We start from the raw sequence: 20,529 nt of genomic DNA on the forward strand, positions 1-20,529 counted from the left end.
GCAGCAATGGCTGAGATATAGAGGTGAGAATGAGCTAAGTATTTTTAGAAAACTAAAAGGCTATTACAGCTGCAGCATAATAAACAGTGAAAAGTTGTTTGAGATGAGCTTGAAGAAATAGGTAGGAAGTAGATCATGAAGGACTTTTTAAGCTATGATAAGAAATTTGGGTTTTATTCAAAGTGTGGTTAGTGTTATTGGCTATCTCAAGAAATGAAACGAATTACAGGAAAAGAACAAAATAAATTTCATTTAGAAAAGCACATCATACGCCAAGACAATTCAGTGAGAGAAAGAATGGCCTTTTCACCAAATAGTGCTGGAACAACTGGATAACCACATGCACAAGAATAAAGTTGAACCCTTCCTTATACTACAGAAAAAATGAACTCAAAATGAGTCATAGACCTAAATGTAAGAGCTAAAACTGTAAAAGTCTTAAAAGAAAACATAGGAGTACATCTTCTAAGATAAATTGGACTTCATTAAAATTAAAAGATTTTTGGTTCATAGGACACAATCAAGAAAGTAAAAGATCAACCCACATAATAGGAGAAAATATTTGAAAATCATATATAAGGGACTTGTATCCAGAATATATTAACAATCTGATAATATAAGATAATTAACATAAATGAAAAATGGACAGACTTAAATATCTCCAAAGAAGATATACAAATGGCTAATAAGTGCATGAAAAGATGCTCAATATCATTACAAATATCAGGAAAATGTACATCAAAACCACAATGAGATACCACTTCATACCTATTAGGATGATTAGTATTAATGAGGATATAGAGAAATTGGAACCCTTATACATTGCTGATGAGATATAAAATCTGCAGTTTCTTTGTAAACCAGTTTGGCAGTTCTGCAAAATGTTAAACATGGACTTACCATATGACCCAGCAATTCCACTTCTAGGTATACATGTCCAAGACAATTGCATTTAAACAAAAACTTGTACACGAATTTTCACAGCACATGATTCATAAGAGCCAAAAAGTAGAAACAACCCAAATGGGCATCACCTGATGAATTAATAAATAACATGTGAAATATTGTTTGACAATAAAAAGGAATGGTGTACTACTACATGGTATAGCATGGATTAACCTCAAAAACATGCTAAATGAAAGAAGCAATTCACTAGAAACCACATATTGAATTGTTTTTTGTTTGTTTTTGTTTTTGAGACAGAGTCTTGCTCTGTCGCCCAGGCTGGAGTGCAGTGGCATGATCTTGGCTCACTGCAAGCTCCACCTGCCAGGTTCACGCCATTCTCCTGCCTCAGCCTCCAGAGTAGCTGGAACTACAGGTGCCCACCACCACGCCCAGCTAATTTTTTGTATTTTTAGTAGAGGGATTTCACTGTGTTAGCCAGGTTGGTCTCAATCTCCTGACCTCGTGATCCGCCTGCCTCTGCCTCCCAAATTGCTGGGATTACAGGCATGAGCCACTGCTCCCGGCCCACATATTGTACTTTTATATGACATGTCCTCAATAGGCAAATCTATACATACAGAAAGTGGATTAGTGGTTGCCCAGGGCTAGAGGGGTTGGAAAGAAATGGGGAGTGACTTCTTATGATAATGAGATTTTGGGGGGAGTGACAAAAATGTTCTAAAATTGATTTTCGTGATGGTTACACAACTATGAATATACTAAAAATCATCTAATTGTACACATTAAATGGGCACATAATTCATATACATGATACGTGCATATCATGTGTGAATATATAGTATCATGTGACTATCACATATGTAAATGTTAATTATTCCTCAATAAATCTGTTTTAAAAAATAGATATGATGTGATACTTCTGAGACAAAATAGCTACTTTCACAAAGTCTAAAATAGGGAATCCCAACTGGTTCCTCTGTTTTATTAGTAAGCAACACCAAGCTGACTATTCTCAATCAACATGACATAGATAAATGACATATATAAGTTGTATCAAATAGCATTTTTAAAGAGATGCGGTCTTGCTATGTTGCCCAGGCTGGACTTAAACTCCTGGACCCAAGGAATTCTCCTGCCTCAGCCTCCCAAATAGCTGGGACTATAGGCACACACCAAAAAAATAGCATTCTTCTTTCTTTAATTATTGAATAAATACATTTTAACATGCACATTGTAAAAAAAATTGCTATTTTTCCTGTATGCCCTGCAAACCTCTAGATACACAAATGGGTTGCAGTGGGCAATGTTAACTTTTAAAAGCCAACATTTTGGAGCAAAATATTACTTACACATTTCAGGAAAAGCACTAAAATAAACCAGCCTACTAGCAGTGGAAATTTACACTTCCTCCTAAAAATATATAACAGCAACATATCCTTAAGAGAAAAATACTGAACAAATAACCAGCGGGGACCTTTCTGATTGTAATAACAAGAAAATACAATATAGAATAACGCAACCCCTTTTCTCACATATAATGGGCTCTTTAAATATGTGCAGAAGTTTACTGTGCAAAAAATTCCTAATAGATTAATATGTTCTGTTCCCTAGAAGCTAAAAAATATTATGAAAATCTCTCACTGTACTTTGCCTTTTACTCACAAACCTTGGTTTTACTTTCAACATTTAATGCATGTTCTTTAAAATGTTATTTTCTTACAAGTAAATACCTAATAGACTACCTTACTGTCTGATTAGGGCTAATTATTTTCAATTTTGGGCATACATTTTGTCATTCATTTATTCATTCATTAAATATTTATTAAGCCAGGCACAGTTATGAATGTTAATGTTACAGCAGTGAACAAAACAAACAAGGTTCGTGCTGTCATGAAATTTATAGGAATTTATATTCTAGTGTGGGAAGACAATTTCAGCATGAGTGATAATTCCGGTAGTGATAAGTGCTGTGAAGGAAATAAAGATCGAGTGCAGTGATTCATGCCTATAATCCCAGCATTTGGGAGGCTGAGACGGGAGGACCACTTGGGCTGTGGAGTTCAAGACCAGCCTGGGCAACATAAAGAAACCCCCATCTCTACCAAAAATTTTGTAAAATTTGCTGGGTGTGGTGGCTTACACCTGTGGTCCCAGCTACTTGGGGTGGGATGATCTGCTTGAGATTGCTGGAAGTTCAGGGCTGCAGTGAGCCATGATCATGTCACTGCACTCCAGCCTAGGTGACAGAGCAAGACCATCTGAAAAGAAAAGAAGGAAAGGGAAAGAAGGAAAGAAAGGAAGGGAAGGAGGGAGGGAGGGAAGAAGGAAGGAAGGAAGGAAGGAAGGAAGGAAGGAAGGAAGAAGGAAGGAAGGGAGAAAATAAGGAGAAAATATGTTATTGGGATGTGGAGTGACTAGGTAAAGGGGTTACCTATGTAGGGTGGTCACAGAAGTACTACCTGAGGCTGCATTGAGCCAGGCACCTAAGCATAGAGACAGCCACCTATGTGATTATCTGAGGAAAAGAGATTTCTAAATAGAGGGAATATCTAATGCAAAGGCCCTAAGGCAGAAGGGGTTTTAAAAAAAGAAAAGAAAAAAATGAAAAAGAGCCCTGTATCTGGATTATAGTTAATAATTGGAAAACATGATGTCAGAGAAATGGTAGGAGCCAGATCATAGGGAATTACAGACCATGATAAGAGGTTTGGTGATTATTCTCATTGCAATGGACAGTCATTTGGAAGATTTTGAACAGGGAGAAGGGTATGATTAAAATTGTTAGTGATTATTTGGGCTATTGTGAAGAAGTGAGCTATGGGGTTAAAAGTGGACCAAACCACTTATAAAGCTTTGGCAGTCGTCTAGATGAAAAATGATGGTGGGTTGGAATGAGAAAATACAGTGATAGTGAATAATGATCAGATTCAAGACATATTTTAGAGGCATAGCTGACTGAACTTGCTCCTGGTTTAGATGTTGAGAAGATGGGATAAAGTAATAAATAATAAGCCCTAGATTTTAGCCTGAGCAGCTGAGTGGATAATCATGCCATTAAATGTGTAACAGAGCAACAAATTTGTACTTACAGATGTGCAAATATGTAACTTCTTCATTTCTGGCTCATCTGGTTTTCCTCACAAGCTCCTACTTACTGATTAGTGGAATGCAGTGGGGTGGGGGATGGGGATGGCAGCAGGCAAAGAGAAAATTTAAAATCTGATTCAGTTGAATGCTTCAACTTAATCTAATCATATAAAGTAGTAGTTTCTTCAGGTGCTCAGACTATAAAGATGCTTAGTCTCTCAAGTGTATCAGTCCTTGACCTCTCTCTTTTACTCCTTTCCAACATTGAGTCTGTGTGTCTTGTGATTGCAAGGATGAGGATGCCTTGGATATTGATGCAGGTGTTATTCGTGCTAATTGGGACAGGGTAATCTTCCCTCACTGCCTACCCTGATGGTTTCTGCTGATGATGTTTACATCTAGTAATTTTCATTTTTTTCTTTGTCTTTTTTTTTTTTTAAGAGGGTTCCCTTGCTGAACTGGTCTCACATCAGGTCCCACTAATTTCTATAGATGTCTCTGAGGTCTGCTGTGGTCCTCATTCAGTACTAGCGAAGGAAACCTGCTCTTCAGCCTTTATTGTAGAGCTATATGTTCCTAGAGTAGTGATCACCCCGTCCCTGCCACAAACTTCCCAGCTGTTTCTGAGTTGCCATCTACATCGTATAGGAATCAAAGACTAGCTCAGGAAAATTTAACCATATGGTCTTCCTCATTTTGACTTTGTTGAGTAACCATATTAACAGGGCTACCCACCAGGTGATATCTACAGAAGATACCTTTCAAATTCCAAATGAGTAATTGGGAACAAAGATCTCTCTCTGACAAAACTCAGAAAAGGGAAAATATGTCTCTCTCTCCTCCTTTGCCTTCCCACATTCTCCTGGAGCCAAAACAAACAGACAAACAAAATCTCTATGCATCTCTTTACTTCCCCTATGTCATATCCTCATCCTTCTATCATCTAGTAAAAGCCTTATGGTAATACATGGAAAGTGTCTTCTCTATCACAGGACAGCTTTGTGTGCTAGGTGCTCCAGACTCAACTCATGAAATGTTAAAAGTTGGAAACAAGGAAAATAGGAAAATATTATTTTAAGGCATTCAGCCTTTGGGCATACAGACACCTGAGGCTGAACAGGCAAAGTCCTCATATTCAAAGAGGCAAGAAAGAAAACCATTTTACTAATTTTCAAATTTTGCCTTATTACAGTGGAGATGGGGAAGAGTAGGAGGAAAGCAGTTTAGGGTTACGAGGAGGGATTTAGAGACTTTGGTTTTGGACGTGTAAACTTTAAGATACCAAATAGAAAAGCAAAGAACTATCATTAGGTAGGGTAATCAGAAGGTCAGTGATGGAGTGAGAACAGGTGATATAATTAGGGAATCATTAGAATACAGATTTCTCAAAACCATACCGTTAAATGGAAATTAATCAGTCTGCTCCTGAAAGACTTTTGGGTAAACAATGAAATTAAAGCAGAAATCAAGAAATTCTTTGAAACTAATGAAAACAATGATACAACATACAAGAATCTCTGGGATACAGTTAAAGCAGTGTTAAGAGGAAAGTTTATAGCACTAAATACCTACCTACGTTAAAAAGTTAGAAAAATATCTAATTAACAGAGCAACATCACACCTAGAGGAACTAGAAAAACAGGAGCAAAACAAACCCAAAAGCTGAAATAACCAAAATCAGAGCTGAACTGAACAAAATGGAGATGAGAATAAAACATGCAAAAGGTCAACAAAACCAAAACTTCATTTATTGAAAGAATAAATAAGATTTATAGACCACTAGCTAGACTAATAAAGAAAAACAGGGAGATGATCCAAATAAACACATTCAGAAATGACAAAGGGGATGTTACCATCAATACCACGGAAATACAAAAAACCCTCAGAGACTATTATGAACACCTCTCTGCACACAAACCAGAAAACCTAGAAGAAATTCATAAATTCTTGGAAACATACAACCTCCCAAGATTGAACCAGGAAGAAACTGAAACCCTGAGCAGACCAATAATGAGTTCTGAAATTGAATCAGTGACTTTGAAACCTACCAACCAGAAAAAGCCCAGGACCAGATTGACAGCCGTATTCTACCAGAGATATAAAGAAGAGCTGGTACCAATCCTACTGAAACCATTCCAAAAAATTGAATAGGAGGGATTCCTCCCTTATTCATTGCATGAGGCCAGCATCATTCTGATATACAACAACAACAAAAGAAGACTTCAGGTCAATATCCCTGTTGAACATAGATGCAAGAATCGATAACAAAATACTAGCAAACTGAATTTAGCAGCACACCAAAAAAGCTAATCCATCATGATCAAGTAGGCTTTATTCGTGAGATGCAAGATTGGTTCAACATATGTAAATCAATAAATGTGATCCATCACATAAATATAACTAAAAACAAAAAACACACGATCATCTCAATAGGTGCAGAAAAAGCTTTCAGTAAAATTCAACATGCCTTAATGTTAACCCTCAACAAACTTGACATTGAAAGTACATACCTCAAAATAATAACTGTCATCTATGACAAACCCACAGCCAACGTTATACCTAATAGGCAAAAGCTGGAAGCATTCCCCTTGAGAGATGGAACTCTCACCACTCCTACTTAATATAGTACTGGAACTCTCAGTCAGAGCAGTCAGACAAAAGAAAGAAATAAAAGGCATCCAAATAGGAAAAGAGGAAGTCAAACTCTTTTTGCAGATTATATGATTCTGTACCTAGAAAACCCCATAGTCTCTGTTCAAAGGCTCCTAGATCTGATAAACAACTTCAGCAAAGTTTCAGAATACAAAATAAATGTACAAAAATTAATAGCATTTCTATACACCAATAACATCCCAGCTGAGAAACAAATCAAGAATTTAATGCCACTCATAATAGCCACAAAAAGAATAAAATACCTAGGAATATTTGGGAGGCCGAGGCAGGTGGATCACGAGGTCAAGAGATCAAGACCATCCCGGCCAACATGGTGAAACCCCTTCTCTACTAAAAATACAAAAATTAGCTGAGCGTGGTGGTGCATACCTGTAGTCCCAGCTACTCAGGAGGCTGAGGCGGGAGAATCGCTTGAACCCAGGAGGTGAGGTTGCAGTGAGCTGTGATCACACCACTGCACTCCAGCCTGGTGACAGAGCAAGACTTCATCTCAAAAAAAAAAAAAAACCTAGGAATACAGTAACCAGGGAGGTGAAAGATCTCTACAATTAGAATTACAAGACACTGCTGAAAGAAATCAGAGACAACACAAACAAATGTAAAAACCTTCTATGCTCATGGATAGGAAGAATCAATATTGGTAAAATGGCCATACTTCTCAAAAGCAATTTAAAGACTCAATGCCAGTCCTATCAGATTACCAAGAAAATTTTTCACAGCATTAGCAAAAGCCATTCTAAAATTCTTATGGAACCAAAAAAGAGCCCAAATAGCCAAAGCAATCCTAAGCAAAAAGAATAGAGCTGGAGGCATCACACTACCTGACTTCAAACTACACTACAAGGCTACAGTAACTACACTACAAGGCTACAGTAACTAAAACAACATTGTACTGTTACAAAAACAGTTACACAGACCAATGAAACAGGTTAGAGAACCCAGAAATAAAGTCATACAACTACAACTATCTGATCTTTGACAAAGCCGATAATAACAAGCAATGGGGAAAGTTTACCCTATTCAGTAGATGGTGCTGGGATAACTGGCTAGCTATACGCAGAAGATTGAAGCTGGACCCCTACCTTTTACCACATGCAAAAATCAATTTAAGATGGATTAAATACTTAAATGTAAAACCTAAAACTATAAAAACCTTAGAAGAGAACTTAGGGAATACTATTCTGGACATCAGCCCTTGCAAAGACTTCATGACAAAGATTCCAAAAGCAATTGCATCAAAAACAAAACTTGACAAATGAACCTAATTAAACTAAAGAGTTTCTGCACAGCAAAAGAAACTGTCAAAAGAGTAAACAGACAACCTAAGAACAGGAGACAATATTTGCAAATATTTGCATCCAACAAAGGTCTAATATCCAGAATCTATAAAGAACTTAAATCAGTAAGCAAAAAACAAACCCATTAAAAATGGGTAAAGGACTTGAACATACACTTCTCAAAAAAAGACATACATTTGGCCATCAAGTATATGAAAAAATGCTCAATGTCGCTAATCATTAGGGAAATGCAAATCAAAACCACAATGAGATACCATCTCATACCAGTCAGAATGGCTGTTATTAAAAAGTCAAAAAATAACAGATGCTGGTGAAGTTGCAGAGAAAAGTGAACACTTATACACTGCTAGTGGGAATGTAAATTAGCTCAGCCACTGTGGAAAATAGTCTGGAGATTTCTCAAAGAACTTTAAAAGAACTACCATTCAACCCAGCAGTCCCATTACTGGTTATATACCCAAAGGAATATAAACTGTTCTACCATAAAGATGCATGCACATTTATCTTCAGCACTGAACCATTCATAATAGCAAAGACATGGACTCAACCTAGATCTCCATCAACAGTGGACTGGATTAAAAAAAGTGGTATGTATACACCATGGAATCCTATGCAGCCATAGAAAAAGAACAAGATCATGTCCTTAACAGCAACATGGATGCAGCTGGAGGCCATTATCCTAAGCAAATTAATGTGGGAACAGAAAACCAAATACCACATGTTCTCCTTAAGTTGGGACTAAACCTTGAGTACACATGGACACAAAGAAAGGAACAATTAACATCAGTAGGTTAATTGTTAATTAACCTACTTGAGAGTGAAGGGTGGGAGGAGGGTGAGGACCGAAAAACTGCCTATTGGGTATTATGCCGATTACCTAGGTGTCAAAATTATCTGTACACCAAATCCATGTGACACATAATTTACCCACATAACAAACCTGCACATGTACCCCTTGAACCTAAAATAAAAGTTACGCAGAAAAAAATAAAGCATAATACTGTGGTTACTGTGGCATGCGCCTGTACTTCCAGTAACTCGAGAGGCTGAGGTGAGTGGATTGCTTGATCCTAGGAGTCCAAGTCCCGCCTGGGCAACATAGCAAGACAATGTCTCTAAATAAATAAATAAAAGTAATATACAAAAATAGGTTCCATTCTTTTTCACCAGCAATGAGCAGTTAGATATTTTTAAATGCAATTTCCAACATAATTAGCCACAAAATTAAGTACCTAGCAATACATCTAAACAAAATATTTGTAAAAATCGTGTGGAAAATTTTTACAATTAAAGAAATTATAATCATTTATTAAAGAACTAAATAAATGGACAAGTATTTTATATTCATGATAGGAAAACTCAATATTATAAAATTATCAATCTTCTCCTAAATTAATCAATACACTTAATACAATTTCAATCAAAATCCCAATGGGATTTTTAATAAAACTTGATTGATAAAAAGTGATTTTAAAATTTGTGTGGAAAACCAAAGGGTCAATATTAAGACAACTTTAAAGAATAAGTTGTGCAGAAGTGGGATGGTTGTGGAGGAGGTGGAAGAGAGAATCTGACCTATCTGATATAACTTATTATTGAAGCTAGAGTAATTAAGTTAGTGTCATACTCATTCACAAATAAACAAACAGACCAATGGAAATTGAAGATAATGTAGAATCAGATATAAGTATATTTTGAAACTTGATTTTTGATAAATTGATTATGCACTACAGATCTATAAGGAAATGAACTATTTAATAAGTGGTACCAGTACAATTGGTTATCCAAATGAAAAAAAAAACTCTCCCTCACACAAATGCGCATGTGCGCGCACACACACAAACACACACCCTGCAAAATTAAATTCCAATTGATTAAAGGCTTAACTGTTAAAATTAAAATCTTAAAACTCTTGGGAGAACATTTAAGATAATATTTTATGACCTTATAAGGAAAAGGGAAGCAGTAAAGATTTCTTCAGACAAAGCACTAAAAGAAACAGAAAGAAAATATTAATGACTTTGACTGCATTAAAATTGCAAACTTGTGTTAGTCCAAAGTCATCATAAACAAAGTGAGAAAATAAGATACACGCTGGGAGAAGAGATTTGTGATATATGGAATGAAAAAAATATAAGTATATATAAAAACATATACATGTAACTCAATAAGACAGCCCAGTAGAATAACGGGCACAAGATAGGAACCAGAAATTCACATAGAGATATAGATGTCCGATAACTTTATGAGTAGCTATTCATTTTTCCATAATAACCAATAACATAAATTGAAATGATAACATCATTCTGCACCCGTTTTAAGTCTCATATGATCAAGCATTATAGGAAATATGGAGTAAGTGGAACTCTTAAACATTGCCATTGAGGATGTAAATTGGCAAAATGCTTCAGAGAACAATTTGGCAATATCTGATATGCTTGAAGATGCATATATCCTACAACCCAGCAATTCAATTCCAGGGTACATACCCTATAAAAACTCTTGACATGAGCACATAGAGACAAGTACAGGGTGTTTATTCCAGCATTGTCTGTAATAGCAAAAGAAAGTCACCAAAACATTAACCAACGGGAAAAATACTTAAGTTGTGGTTTGATAATAACATGGAATCCTGTAGCATTTTTTTAAGTAAATGAATTAAAGACACAGTAATTTCAAAACAAAAATGTGTTAAAAAGAAGTTTCAGGAGAACACATAAAGTATGATACCGCTTTTTAAAAAATTTTTAAAGGTACAAAATACATATTGCTTGGGGATACAAATGGAGTAAAATTATTAAGAAATGTGTAGGAACAATAAAATTCAAGACAATGATTGCACCTGAGTAGAGAAAAAGGGTGATGAGTTTGGATAAGTATATGTTTAATGGGGGGCTTCAATTATATGTATATATATATATGTAGATATATATATACACAGACACACATAGACATACACATATATTGGTTCTATTTCTTAAAGTAGATGGTAGGTAAATGGACTTTCATTGTACGTTTTAACATCTTTACATGTACTTAAATATTGTGTAATACACTTTTAATAAACAGCAGAAGTTAATAATGACTAGCATATTTTGAGCTCTTCATCATAAGTCTAGTCCTTTCTAAAGTTTACATGCATTCTTTTATTTGCTCTTAGTCTTTGAAGAGGTTCTTTTATACCTCTTTTATTTAACAGGAATCTGAGGCCTTTAGAAACTAAATAATCTACCTATGGCCGTATAGGTGTTAGGTGCCAGAGCCAGAATATGAAATGGGAGCAGTCTGACTTTTAAAAGCTCACACCTTTAATCTCTGTGAAGATTAATCAGCCTCTTTTTGAAAGGCCTCATTAACTTCAAAGAAGTCCTCAGGCTAGTGCAACTACCATTTCTACCTCTGGATGCAGCTATAACTACAGCAATAGAACACAACAGCTTTGGCCTCTAAATTCAGTGATTTTCTGAGGCTAGAAGAGCATTTGCTCAGGAGCATAGGGTATGAGTCATTTCCTTAGGTATCTGTTTATTCGTTCAACAAATATTTATCTAGAGCCTACATAGCACAGTGGTAAACCACAAGTTATTTCTTGCCTACATCATTTTTGCAATTTGCCAAGCTTTTGGGACACAAATTTGAGATTTCCATTTTCGTTTCCAGCGAATGCAGGGAATGTTGTGATTAATTATTAGCCATTTTAGAACTTGCAACCTGGCTTACTGTGGAACTCACTTAAGTCTAACCATTGTTTACCTGAAAATTCATATGGTGCCCCACTTTTACTTAAAAAAAAAAAAGTGTATATTGAAAACTTTTAATCTGCTTTTAGCTACACAAAGGACAAATTGAAATGAAAATATTATTTTTAAGTTTTGTATGATTACCTCCTTTTTCTCTCTGTATTTCCTTCTTTTTTTTTTCACAGATCAACAAATATCTCTTTAACTCTTTCTACTCCAGTGAGATTTTGAGATTTTCCTTGACCACGTACTAGATACATTGAAATTTTCCTTGACCATGTACTAGATGCATTGTATACTCTGTACTTTCTTTTATATGTGTGTGGAGACTTCATTGGATAGGCAGAAGTCCTGTACTTTCCACAAGATTCTGAGCTCCCAGTAGCTGATAGAAATGCTGAGATGGATGCCTTTGGGTTTATACTTTTTTATTTTTGTTAAACATGTTTTACAGCCTGTGACATAGAAGGCGTGGGTTAACTTTAATTACATTCTTTCTAATTAAAATGGGTATACTGAATCTATGATCCACCTAGAATAATGAACAGTGTAATTAAGACTCTCTTGGCCAGTTTGTGCGTGTGAACTTTATAGCTAATAACAGCTGCACCTCTAAGTCATTGTGACCTCTTTTTAAATGATACAAACCTAATAATGTGAAAACTAACCCTCATTTTTACTTCTCGTCCAATCCAATCCAGTGATAATCTGATAGAAGTATTCAAATACTCCATCTCATCTTTTCTTTAACCATTTATTTCCTTTTTTATATTGAATATTTTAGGGACCTGAAGGAATTGCGGGAATTCCAGGGCAAAGAGGTCGTCCGGGAAAAAAGGTAATTTTTTACATCTTCTTATGCAGGTTTTCTTTCTTCTGATGTGCCCAGAGCTCCATAGACTGCTGTAATGTTTTTAATTTGGACTAGATAGTAAAGTAGTAAAGAATTATAAATGTTGCTTTAAAAGATACATTTATATAAATTAATATTTAATTTCAGTTAGGAGTACTTATTATCGTGATTATTTGAAGGCAAATTTTCCATTTTGCAGTTTGTAAAAAATCTTGGCTTTTCCTTCTTTCTCTTGTTTGCCAAAAATTCTTTTAGTAGCCCATGGACAAGAAGAAAGATAAAAGGAAAATACTATACCATTTGTGCTTTTCAATGACAACTTTAGTAAAGTATTTGAGGGAAGAGAATGTAACTATAATTGTTTGTTGTCAATGTGTTTTTTTAAGTTGATTTTATTTTTTCCATATATGAAGAACTACAAATCAAGAATATTTTTATTTGCTTACTTTATATTTTACTAAAAAATTGGTTGTATTTATAAAATTTTAGTACATTGTAAAGAAAATGTATATTTATATAAATATGGAATCAATAATCTATTCAAATATTGATGAAACATAGAAATGGTTTTCCCATTGGACTATGACAGTTTAGAATTATTTATTATAATTAACTTCAAATCACACCATATTTTGATTTCCAGAATCCAATTCTAGCATTCCTGCTGATATATACCTAATCAGTCTTTCTCAGAATTTTTAGACAATAGATAGGGGTAATAAATAATGAAGAGAAATGAATGAGGTAACATTTAATTGCCATTCTTATCCATTAAAAATAATTCCAATATTGAAGTTTCTTTCCTCATATATAGTGTTATGTCTAAAATCAACATTCGTAGTGAGACAGTGCAAGTCTTTGTATAATAACAACCTGCACCCCTGGAAAAATAAAATAAAGCCTCTTAACTGTTATGAATCCCAAAAATTTCCTGTCCAACTGTGTTCACAGTAGTTTTTCTTTGTGTCTTCTTGTTTATCAATAATAGAACAGGTTGGTTCTCACTTAGGAAAATGAAGAATAACACAATGTTGTTTAAGAGCAGCTATATTTTGGTGCTAAAGAAAGGTCAGTTTGTTGGCCGGGCGCAGTGGCTCACACCTGTAATCTCAGCACTTTGGGAGGCCGAGGTGGGCGGATCGCTTGAAGTCAGGAGATCGAAACCAGCCTGGCCAACATGGTGAAACCCTGTCTCTACTAAAACTACAAAAATTAACTGGGCATGGTGATGGGCGCCTGTAATCCCAACTACTTGGGAGGCTGAGGCAGGAGAATCGCTTGAATCCGGGAGGCAGAGGTTGCAGTGAACTGAGATCGTGCCACTGCATTCCAGCCTAGGTGATACAGTGAGACTCAGTCTCAAAAAAAACAACAACAAAAAAGAAAGGTCAGTGTGTCTAATAGAAAGCAGAAGATAATTAGTTTTCTGAAAGATGTAAAGTGATGTAAAAATGTTACAGATTTTTCAAGGCATACTCCAAGCCAATGAGTGACGATCCTGAATGTACAGAACTGCACACTGGAGCTCTTTTTGTATTGAACAGACCTTGTTGCATTGAAATTCCCTATAGAAACAGATTTTCCAAAGAGCTTATGATTTGTTATAGCAACAATACGTACATGCATACTTACATACATATATAGCAAAATTCAAAAGTAAAAAACGGTTATTTGGATTCAACATGGGCACCAGATGCCCCCTGCTTGTTTGGTCAAAAAATTTTTTTTATCTTTTTCCAAAATTACTTTTATTTTTAAAATAACTTATGTAGTGATGGTATATTATTATTGTTAGTGGTGATCTGTAATACTGTTAACCAGATAATCCTCAGGAGCGATTCAGGAATATGATATAGTTAATTAATCTAAGTATAAATTTTTTTCTTGCTTTTCTCTCTTAATAATGTCATCCACAGGGTGATAAAGGACAAATAGGACCCACAGGAGAAGTTGGAAGCAGAGGTCCTCCTGGAAAAATTGGGAAAAGTGGTCCTAAGGGTGCCAGAGGAACTAGAGGTGCTGTGGTCAGTATTTGACTTGCTTCCAGAACTGAGTCACTGTGGATGGGAAAGAAATGTACCCATGCCCTTAAAGTTTCATCCCTTGATTAGCTTTACAGAGAAGGCAATAGTTCCATTGAAAATAATCTACCTCCATGGGATGTGGAGAATTGTAAGCATTCCACAGTACTTAAACGGCTTAGTGGTTTCTGGACATGAAAAAGGAAAGAGAAAAAAATGAAAATGGAAATAAAATATGAAATGAGGTTTTAAAAAATAAGATTATAACTCCTAACCAAACTAGGAAATTTTATATGGCCAGCACCTAAAATTGGGATTTAGTATCTGTATAAAACTATGCTGTCATGGTTGACAAATTGCTTTGAAAATTAGGTTTACTTGAAATGGATTTTCTTTCTCTGGTTGGAAACAAACCTGCTTTATCTGGATATTATTTTTCTAACCAATTGTGATAAATCTAACATCCAATTTTATCTTTAATCTTTCTCAGGAACTTTGCATGATGTTAGGAACAAGTATAGCATGATACTTATGAACTCATATGTTAGCAAAATTATATTGCAAATGTATTTAGACCTGTTCTGAAAGTCACAGCATGAAAGAGATGCAAAATATTTAAAAGATGATCTAATTGAGTCTTCTGTTTCATAAGCTTTCTTACAAAATGCATTCGTATTTCCATTTAGTGTAGTCTCCATTTAGATGTCACAAGTGCTAGACTTTTCACTAAGGCTTTTTAGAGATCATTGCATAATCCATTTGTTGTCTGAGGGAAGTTTGCCTCAGGCTCATTTTCGGTATTCCATTCCTTACTGTGATCTAGGCCTTTCTTACTTTCTTTTATTTAAATTACTAGCATTTCTCTGTCTTTGACCTGTATACAAGAACATTTTATAATGTTATTAATTTTAAAATTTGACATATTCCCAACCTACCTTCCCAAGAGGTTTCATCAAATTTACACTCCCACCATCAACATTTCATATTACTTCTTTTGATGTTCGCCAATCTGATAAGTGAGATGTGTATTGCATTTTTTCTTTCTATTTACACTTTCCCAATTGCACTTTTTTCTTATGGAAGTTGCCTGTTCATATATACTACACATTAGATTGTTGCCTTTTTCTTATTGATTTGCAATCACTCCTTATATGCTTAAAATATTAATATATTTTTGTTAAATATGTTACAAAATATATTACAAACGCTTTTCTTTCTGCAATTTCTTTTAATTTTATATATCTTTTGCTGTATAGATCATTTTAATTTTTATATAGTCAAACTTGTCAGTCTTCTCCCTTTCAGTTTCTGTGTTTTATTTTATTAGAAATGCCTTCCCTACCTAAAGTATGTAAGAATATTCTTCCATATTCTTCTAATACTTTTATAACTTTATTTTACCTTAACTCTTTAAGATGTATGGAGGTTTTTGGGTTTTTTGTGGGGTTTTTTTATATAAGGTGTAGAAGACTAAGTTTATTTTTTCCAAACTTACAGACAGTTGTTCCAATTCTATTTATTGAGTGGTCAGTCTGTTTTCTGCTTTTCTGAAATGCTTCCCTTACCATAAACTGAATTCTCAAATATTCATTAGTCTGTTTTTATTCTACTTTATTCTCTGAATCTAGTAGTCTATTTTTGGGTCAATACCACACTATTTTACTTACTATAGTATTGTGATACCTTCTGTTAGGGCAAATCCTTCATCATTCATTTTACAAAAAAGTCTGGCTCTTGCTGTGATTTCCTCTTCCATGTGAACTTTCAATTTCCTTCAATGCTGAATCTTTCTATAAACACCATATGTCTTTTTATTTACTCATACCTGCTTACATATTCATCAATAAAATATTTCCCTTCTCTCTGTTCTTTAATCTCTCTTGTTATGTTTATTCTTAGTATTTTTGTTTTTTGTTTTGCTTTGCTTTTGAGTTTTATTTTCAGTGTTAATATAATCTTTTTTCTGTTACATCAACTTAGTGGTGCTGTTGGTGCTATTATATTTTGATCTTATATCCACTTTAATGAATGTAGATGATTCTGATAGGGATTCTTTCGGTAAATAATATTGCCTCCCCTTATTTGCTTCTCTGAATTACTACATTGATTAGAACTTCTATTATAGCAGTGAATAGAAGTCATGATGAAGAAAACCTTGTCTTGTGGGCCTGTCTTTAGTGAAAATGCTTCTAATGCTTATAATGTCAAGTGTTGTTTACAGTTGTTTTTTAGATATACCATTTATTTGTTTAAAGAAATTTCTTTTCATTCTTAAATGAGAGTTTTGACCAAGAGTAGATGTTGAATTTTATCAAATCCTTTTACAACATTTGTTTAGATAATCCCATAGTTGATGTTGAAATTTATCAAATCACTTTACAGCATTTGTTTAGATAATCCCATGCTTTCTCTCCTTTGTTTCTAAATATAAGAAAATTCATTCGTAGATTTCCAAAAGTTGAATCAACCATGAGTTCCTAGGATAAATCTTACTTAGGTATAATTATATTATTATTTTAATGCAAACGGATTTCATTTTTTAACATTTTATTTAAGAGTTTTATTTTAGCTTATTGAATTTAGTTTAACTTAAAAGTTTTGCATTTGTATTTGTAAGCAAATTGGCCTATTTCTTCATTCCATCATTCTTCATTCCATCTTTTTTTAATGTGTACTACCATTAACTGGATTTAGGCATAAGTGTTAAGCAAGTCATATAAAATGGGTTGGTAAATTTTTCATGTTTTTCTGTGCTCTGTAACAGTATGGAACATAGATATTGTGTCTGTTCTCTGAAGGTTTTATAAAACTTGCTATTAAAACAATCTGAGCCAAATGTTATTTTATTAGCAGTAGATCTTTGGCTTTCTTTTCAAATTTTGTATCTTCTGGAATAAATTTTTGAAATTTTTCTTAAAAATTATCAATTTCAACTAGATTTTCATATTTAGTAAATGAAACTTGAAATTACTATTTTCTTATAATTAATTTTTTTTCTTGTGGTTATGTCCTTCTTGTTTCTAATGTTGTTTTATCATGTCTACTCTTTTCTGGGATCAGATTTGCCAAATATTTTGCTCTTTTATTGGTCAGTTGAAAGTGTCTACTTTGTTTTCCACTCAACTTTTTAAAATGGTTTTCTGATTCACTAATTTATGCTTTAATATTAATCTCTTCTTGAATTAAATGTCTGGCCCATTTATTTAATTTATTTAATAAATGCATTATGAAGCTACCTGTTCCCTTTTGAGTGCCACTTTGGCCATATTCCCATATTTTTATGTTTGTGCTTTTACCATCATTTATTTATAAATAGCTTGCAATTTCAGATTTTATTTTCTCCTGAACAAGAGTTATCTTAAAGTATGTTTCTTTTTAAGTAGATTTTTAATTTTTATTGCTCATTTTTAATTACACTGTGTTATAGCCAGAGGATGTGTCCTATATGATTTCCGCTTTGAGGAAATTTACTAAAATTTTCTTTGAGGCCTACTATACTCAAGTTTTGTTCAAAAGATTCCTTTTTCTCTCTTCTTTTCCTTCTTTCTTTCTTTTCCTTTTTTGGGGCTAATAAACAGTGCTAAGTATTTCTGTTAAATCAAGTTGTTAGCTAAGCTACTTAAATCCTTATAGCTTTCTTACTTTTTTTTTCTTGCTATTTGAGTCATTGATTTCTGAAAACAAATTTTGAGATCTACTCATCATATTTTCTCCCCACCTATTTTTGGGAGGTTACATATTTTGCATATATATTTTAGATACATTAAGGTTCATTTTTTCTTTTATGAATTGCACATTTTATTTCTTGTTATATTGGCTCTAGATCACTTGGAGTCAGCAGCAGCCTTTAGCATTGCCTGCTTTTTGGGCAACAGTTTCCACACTCATTCACTTATCTTCTAGGCAAATGCTATCATCAGTTACTCAGCACAAGTAGAGCAGGAATACCTGACTCCTTTCCCCAGTTAGTCACCTGAACCTATCCTGCCCCTTCAATGTCTTGATTTCAGCATTTGAAATTTCCTTGAGACTACTTGCACGTCTGCAACAATCTTTTTCTTTGCATATTTTCAGCCCTAATTTTCTGTCTCAAATTACAAAATTTTGGTCCACTGATGTTTACTTATTTTCCAGTGTTGTTATTACAAGTAAATACCTTTCTTTTCTCTCTCTCTTTTATGTTGGATGGGACTATTGAAACAAGAATATGTCATTCAGCCATCTTGAGCTAATGAATACTGAGTAATTACATTCTACTCTAGATTATTCACCTAGGTAATGGCTGAATTCTTATTGATGTTTTAAAATTAATTTTGTGCAATTTCTTTTTTAGACTGAAACTTGTTCTTACCTGAATGAGTCTAAATTTACTGCTCAATGGTTAATAGTTGCAATGTGGACATTTTTAGAGCTGGGACTTTAAAGAAATCATCAAATATAGTGAAGCAGTATGATTAAATGGGAAATACTATATAGGCAGAATCAAGAGACTTAGTTCTAGTATGATATTTGGCAAGTCACATACCTATTCTGTGCCTTAATTTTCTCATCTTCTGTTTGTTTTGAGACTCAAATAGGAGAGTCCATATGGAATCTTTTTGCTAATATGAAATATAGCACTTTTTCAGGTTTTTTTGTTTTTGTTTTTGTTTTTACTTTTTCAATTGTCTGAGCAATCTATTCAGTAGGCTAAGGGCATTTGCTGGTTAGTCTTTGACTTACATGGTTTCACCATCTATAAAATATTGATAATAAGAGTAATCATAGGGTAACTATTACATGTAAGTTGTCAACCATTTCCCTTTTAATAACTTTGACCAGGACTAAAACCATATTCATCAAAGCATCTGAAACTAACAATGAGTATGGAGTTCTGGATCCCGTAGTGACAATGTCAAAAACTCTCAGGTTGCACTCTCTAATATTCAGTGATCCACATCTGGCACAAACTCTGACAGATGTAAACCACATTTCCAATAATTCGTTAAGGACCAGCAGGGTTCTGACAACTGAAAGTATTTTTTTAATATGATTAAGGATGTTTATATCAGAAGTAAACCAAAAAGACATTTGTTGCAGAACTTTTTGTGTTTCAGAAAAAAAAAATAGACAAAAGTTGGGGGGTTATTTTTTGCTTTCCTATTTCAAACTAGGTAAATTTCAACAATGAAAAATCTAAAGGTAACAATTTAAACAATAGGAGTACAAGTCTAATGATTTAAACAATTCTTTACTTTCTCTCTCTCACTAATATTTACTTTGTTTTTTAGGGACACTTAGGATTGATGGGACCTGATGGAGAACCAGGAATTCCAGGGTACAGGGTAAGTATTTATAATTGAAAAAATATATTCACATGAAAACATTTTTATTAAAGATGATATCCCATATATGCAAATTAAGATTAAATCTCTCTGATAAACCTTTGTAACATATTTAGGCCTCATTTTTCTAGACAGTGAATCCTATTTTTCCTTTCAGAATAATGCAATATCTAATATCTAGGTAGAGCATGTATAAATGTCTACTTGTCCTTTTGTAGGGCCATCAGGGTCAACCAGGACCCTCTGGATTGCCAGGACCTAAAGGAGAAAAGGTTTGTGTATATATTGGCTTTTTAATCTTAAAGTTAAACATTGAGTTCATGAATTATTCCTGAAAGACTGCATGGAAAAATTTTCAAGGAATAAAAGAAGCACTTTTAAAGTTGAAAATTTTACTAATTCTGGAAGAAAAAAATATCAAGGAGCTAAAATTTAAATAAATTATTAAAATATCTTCCATGGGTTGTTTCAAGACTGAGCTGAAATAATATATGTGAAAATATTTGTAGAGCTTTGTAAGAGTAAAAATAATTATTTAAAGAAATTGTAAGGCTCTAGATTAAATGATTAATTATAGTACATTTATATTAGAGTCTTTGGGGCAGGAGAGTCAGGATCAAGTGA

General features: G+C 34.0%; 1 protein-coding gene across 8 annotated transcripts in view; it reads left to right on the forward strand.

Annotated features, from left to right (window-relative positions):
* The window catches only part of COL24A1 (collagen type XXIV alpha 1 chain), a 428,817-nt gene that overhangs the window by 303,669 nt on the left and 104,619 nt on the right, over positions 1-20,529 (forward strand). For all 8 annotated transcript variants that reach the window (XM_063653313.1, XM_054478067.2, XM_063653314.1 and 5 more), the window contains 4 exons: positions 12,492-12,545; positions 14,477-14,584; positions 19,852-19,905; positions 20,124-20,177. In XM_063653313.1, coding sequence (XP_063509383.1) covers positions 12,492-12,545; positions 14,477-14,584; positions 19,852-19,905; positions 20,124-20,177 — 270 coding nt within the window. The remainder of the gene's footprint in view (positions 1-12,491; positions 12,546-14,476; positions 14,585-19,851; positions 19,906-20,123; positions 20,178-20,529) is intronic.

This window comes from Pongo pygmaeus, chromosome 1, assembly GCF_028885625.2.
Source record: "Pongo pygmaeus isolate AG05252 chromosome 1, NHGRI_mPonPyg2-v2.0_pri, whole genome shotgun sequence".
NCBI classification, from domain to species: domain Eukaryota; kingdom Metazoa; phylum Chordata; class Mammalia; order Primates; family Hominidae; genus Pongo; species Pongo pygmaeus.